We start from the raw sequence: 5,817 nt of genomic DNA on the forward strand, positions 1-5,817 counted from the left end.
TTATGAGTTTACCTAATACTGTTTTCAAACGTTGGGCAATGCTGCCTGAAGCAATTTTATAAGATACATTTAGCAAGGAAATGGGCCGCCAATTCTTTATATATCGTTTATCTTTATCACCTTTTGGTATGCAAGTTATGACCCCTTGTTTAAGAGAAACAGATAATTCTCCCGTGTCCAGAGACTGATTAATAGACCGTACCAGAAAATGACCTATATCTTTCCAGAAGAATTTAAAAAAGCTGCAGTAAAACCATTGGTTCCTGGTGAGGAATCATTAGACATTTTCTTTAGACTGTCCAACATTTCAGTGTAACTTAAATATCCTTCTAAGCTTTCTTTCTCATGTTCGCTTAACTTAGGTATATTATCATTTAACAAAATGTTGTTTAAATCAATGTTTTCAGTGTGTCTATATAAATACAAATTTTTATAGTGTTTAACTGCTTCATTCATAATTTCATTTTGGCTAGATAGTAAAGTAACAGATGATGAAAACAGACAGTTCATTATTTTTGAAATATAACTCCTATTATCTAGATTACTGAAATATTTAGTAGGCTTTTCTCCATCTGAAACCCATTTTGCTGACTCCTTGCATTATTTTTGATCTTAATTCAGTCAATTCAGCTTTTTTTGTCTCCAGTAAATTATAATCAATGTTATTTTGCTTCTCTATTTGGCTTATTTCACTTATTAAAATGTCTTGTCTTTTACTGTCCTATTTCTTTTTATATGCAGAATAAGAAATAGTTTTGCCTCTTATCTCCATTAATAATGTCTCAAAAAATAATTTATCATCAATATTCAATCTTATGATTTCATTGCTTATTTCTTCTAATGGTTCATTAGAATCCTGTGTTTCTTGTGCATACCTTACTTTAATTTCTTGTATCAAGCTTTTAATTTGTGTTACATATTCAGCATCTCGGAGTAAAGATTTATTAAATTTCCAATATGATTTACCCTTTATAAATTTTCCAAACTCAATACTTAATAAAATCATTGAGTGATCAGTTCTATAGCCAGGTGTAATTTCTACATGATTCATATCAGTAAACAAATTCCCAAAAACAAGGAAAAAATCTAGTCTAGCCTTTTTTACAGGATTCCTCTTAAACCATGTATATTGTTTTTCTTCTATATTTTGTTCTCTCCAACAGTCAATTAAATTATACTCTTCTATCATTTGGAGAACAACTTCACGGGCTTTAGGGTTATTAATATTCAAGTAATTAAAGCAATCTATATTTGGGTCTAAAACCGAATTCCAGTCACCAACAATTATAAATGGGTTCTCCAGTTGTGCAATTTTGTCTTTTATATAAGAATAAAAACCTGGGTCATCTGTATTCGGGCCATAAAGGTAAATCATGATAAAGTTAATATTTGCTAAAAATGCATGTAAAATGATCAAGTTACCATTTTGATCTTTTTCTATACTCTTAAATTTAAACTCAACGTTATTATTTATAAGTATCGCTACTCCTCTAGACTCACTGCTAAAGTTACTGAAATAACACTCGTAACCCCACTGTGCACGAATATATATCACTTCTTTATCTGTAAAATGTGTATCTTGTATAAAATATATATTATGTTTTTTCCTTTTTAAGTAATTAAAAACATCCCGTCTTTTCCTACTATCCCCTAACCCTTGTACATTCATTGAAACAAATGTTATAGATTCAGTCATGTTTTAAGCATGTATTTTACATGGAAAATGTATTAAAAAGTATAATATCATTTTCTTTTGAATCTGAACCTGAGTTTTCCAGTGCTGCATTTGAGAAAAAAAATTACAAAGAAAAAACAAAACAAAAAAAAAATGACCAATTAAGCAAAGTTTCCATTTGTGTTTGCTTTAACTGTTGAAGGCTGTGTTAATTACATAAGTATTGAGTCGAGGAAAAAATACTCTAACATACTAAAAAGACATTTACCAAGATAATAGCACTGATAAAAAGTAATACATGTAGATCTAAACATGTAAGAGAGAAAAAGATAATGAGTATTAAACCCCATTGTCAATTCATCGCATGTGCTAACTGTACTATTAGAAATAAATTGTTATTACATCTCGCACATTGAACTATTTAAATACAGTTAATACATCAAACAAACATTGTGCAAATAACATGTAGTAGTGTTTTTACATGTAACTTTCGTTTTATTTCCTGGTTTGGCCGCTTATGACTTGGATAATTTACTTGTTGTGTACATGTACGCCGCTTAAACCAAAAACACACTTTTTTGATATATTAAAACAAAGTTATGATGTAATGTCCTTTATTCTTTACTATCACGGCTACATTGATTTAATTGACCTTTCAATTAATCTAACTTACGTCGTTTATTTTATATAATATGTATACAAAATCAAAATAACCTTTTTCTCTATTAATAGAATCATTGACCAAACCGAGGCGAAAAACAAAAACTAACCAATCAGCTTCCGCTTATCTCGACAGTGCGTACGTCAATAACCGAGACAGCTAATTTGCATAAATAAATAAATAGAAGCACGTGTTACACACGGCATCGGTATTTGACAGTTAACAGCAAAGAGAGTGACTTTTTATACTGTTTTTTTTTTATATTTGTACTCTAAATATAATATTTTTTTATTAAATGAACTTTAGCATGTGCCGAATTCAGTGTCGGAAACAAAACTTTGCTGTAAAAAAAACAGAAAAAAACCCCCAAAAAACACCTATATATATTACATGTACAGTTAGTTGACAGTCAAAAACAATAACATTTCATACCATTTTAACACTTTCTATAGATATGTCATACTTTTGATTTTTAAATCAAGATGTACTATCAAAATCAGATGCTAACAATGATCTATCCAGGTTAACGTACATGTCTATTTTCATTTTCTTCCCATTTGTTAACAGGGCAATTATCTTCCCCTCGTCAGACCAGCAGTTGGCAACTTCTTCTTTTGACGTCAGTTTTTCTAGCATTTTAGCGTTTTTCAAAGTTAAATCTTCTCTGATTACGCCTCTGGAGCCTTTTAGTTTTTTCCTAGCACTTATCGCGTTTAGTTTGTGTGTTCTATGTACAAATTTACAAAGCACTGGTCGGTTCCCATCAACACTAAACTTCCCTAGTCTGTGTGCTATGTCAATGTCTGTGACCTCTATTGACATGTCTAGTTTGTTCTTTAACAGTTTCACGACCTTTTCCTCAGTTTGCATTGGACTTTCGTTCCTGTCTGCATCGTCCAAACCATAAATACGAACACTATTTCTTCTGGTATACTGCTCTAACTCGTTCAATTGGAACTCACTGTATTTTATTCTGTCGTGATCATAGTTTATCTTACTATTTAATTCCTTGTTCCGTTCCTTAAGCTTATCATTTTCTCCTTTAACTCTCTCTACTTCTTCTCTCAGATCACTTTTAGAGTTTTTTAATTGTTCTATTTCAGACTCTGATGATTTCAACCTTGACTTGACAGATCTGACCTGTTCGTATACTTTATCGATCTCTAATTTAATGTCATTGCCAATGTCAGATTTTAATACATCAAGCTTATCATTAAAGAGTTTTTCACTCACCAGACCTTCTAGCCGTTTATCCAGAGCTGTATTTATGTATTCCTTTGAGGCAAGCTCATTAACTTTCTCTTCTAATCTTGTCACTATTTTCATCAGAACCTTAAAGTTTAACACTGAATCTTCATCCTGATTGTCCTGAACATCTGAATTACACGCTTTCATATCTCCTTTTGTCCGTAGAGACATCAATTCATCAATTTTAGCTTGCTTGTCAGTTTTCTCACTCTCCTTCCGTAATCTGTCACTTTTATTTTCTTTTTTACTTAATTCCGTATTAACAGAAGATCCACCTAAAGATTCACTTCTGTTTCCACGTCTTGAATGCATAGTTACACAGCTAAAGAAACTCAAATATGTCCAACTACTATCACTCTATTGATGTTTATCCGTCGCTAAACCGGTTTTATTGAAGTGACCGCTCACTAAATGACCACGTGATATTGAAAATCCTTTGTCCGACTCTATTGTCTGGCAATATATATTAAGCATGGAATTAACTATGAGGTGATCACTGTAGACAGCCCCAGGGACAAAGATGGGGAGTAGGTCTATGAAATTCAATTGATAAAAATATATACAGCAGGATCTCCTCTATTCCTGGTTAACTTATATGCAAGGGGAGTTAACCTGGAATCACTGAACAAGATAACAGATCATCTTGTTCAAGATAACAATCTACAAGACTGTGTGATAACAGGTGATTTTAATGCTTATCATGAAAATTGGGGGTCAAATTACATAGATAAGAGGGGTAGGGGTATTTGGAGCTGGGCAGAAAATCATAATTTGGTTATTATGAATGATGGTACTCCCACAAGGTTAGACAAAAGTAGAGGTATATTCTCCTGTATAGACCTCACTTTGGCCAGTCCCAAGATTTCGGCACAATTGGCATGGGGAGTAGTTAATGATAACATGGGATCAGACCACTTCCCCTTATATATATATCATTAAATACAAAAATACAAGAAAATATAGAACAGAAATATGGGACAAAATATAATTATGAAAAGGCAGATTGGTCTACTTTTCATCAGTTGTGTTTAGGTATTGAACCTGAGGATGTCTACAGTGATAATATTGACACCTTTACCACAAATCTAACTGAAAAGATACTGGACATGGCTGAGAAATCTATTCCTGTCTCTACCTCTGGACCAAGAAAGGGCAGGTCAGTCCCGTGGTGGAATGATGCCTGTAAAAATGTGGTACAGGAAAGAAAACAGGCAATAAATCAATTTAAAAGAAACCCTAGTCCTGATAATCTTGACAATTTGACTCAAGCAGAAAATAAAACCAAACAGGTCATCTTGGAAGCTAAAAAACAAAATTGGAATGAATTCTGTGAAAATGTATCAATTAGTAAATGTAGTGCAAAAATATTTTGGCAAAAAATTAAAAGAATTAAAGGTATAGCTTCCAACCCTGTACCACTACTAAAACTAAATAACAACATAGCAAAAACTCCCCTTGAAAAGGCTCAGTTTTTGGTGACGCACTACAAACAGGTCTCAAGTGACTCAAACATGTTACCTGAAACCCTTCAATATCAGGCAGATTTTGAGTCACGTCACAGAAATACAGTATATGAGCCGGGGGAAAATGATACCCCTTTAAACCTACCTTTTACTCTTCAGGAATTAAAAGACAACATTAATAAAAGGCGTGATTCTGCGGCGGGGCTTGATATCCTGTCCTATCAAATGTTTAAGCACCTGCCCGATACTATATTGGAGTTATGGTTGTTACTATACAACAGGGTGTGGCAGGGGGGTGTGTACCCAGTAGTGTGGAGGGAGGCGTGCGTGATACCACTACATAAAAATGGTAAAGATAAAAATGACCCTAAATCATATAGACCAATTAGCCTTACCTCCCACTCAGGGAAATTACTGGAGGGGATGGTAAAGGCTCGTTTAGATCATTTTTTTGGAAATAATAAATATCATAAACCCCTTTCAATCTGGCTTTAGAAAGGGAAGAAGCACTTTGGATCAGCTTGCCCGTTTGCAGCACGATGTGATCCAAGCCAAAAACGGATCACGTTCAGTGCTTGCAATATTTTTGGACCTAACTGCAGCTTTTGATTTAACTTGGCACTTTGGAGTACTATATAAACTTAAAGAATATGGTATCACGGGTGCCTGCTTCCAGTACTTAAGGTCCTTCCTTGAGGGTAGAAAATTTTCTGTTAGGGTAGATGGGGTACTCTCGGATCAAGAACCTCTTGAACGTGGAACTCCTCAAG

General features: G+C 33.6%; 1 protein-coding gene across 1 annotated transcript; it reads right to left on the bottom strand.

The window, feature by feature from the left end:
* Nucleotides 1-2,711: 2,711 nt before the first annotated feature.
* Nucleotides 2,712-4,020, bottom strand: LOC128547656 (uncharacterized). Its single transcript, XM_053520705.1, has one exon. The coding sequence runs from the start codon at nt 3,894-3,896 to the stop codon at nt 2,814-2,816; it is 1,083 nt and encodes a 360-aa protein (XP_053376680.1). The 5' UTR covers nt 3,897-4,020; the 3' UTR covers nt 2,712-2,813.
* Between the last annotated feature and the right edge of the window lie 1,797 nt (nt 4,021-5,817).

Source organism: Mercenaria mercenaria, chromosome 13, assembly GCF_021730395.1.
Source record: "Mercenaria mercenaria strain notata chromosome 13, MADL_Memer_1, whole genome shotgun sequence".
Classification (NCBI taxonomy): Eukaryota; Metazoa; Mollusca; class Bivalvia; order Venerida; family Veneridae; genus Mercenaria; species Mercenaria mercenaria.

What these genes read in the sequence shown, in the direction of transcription:
- LOC128547656 (XM_053520705.1), bottom strand. Translation starts at nt 3,896, where the DNA reads ATGCATTCAAGACGTGGAAACAGAAGTGAATCTTTAGGTGGATCTTCT.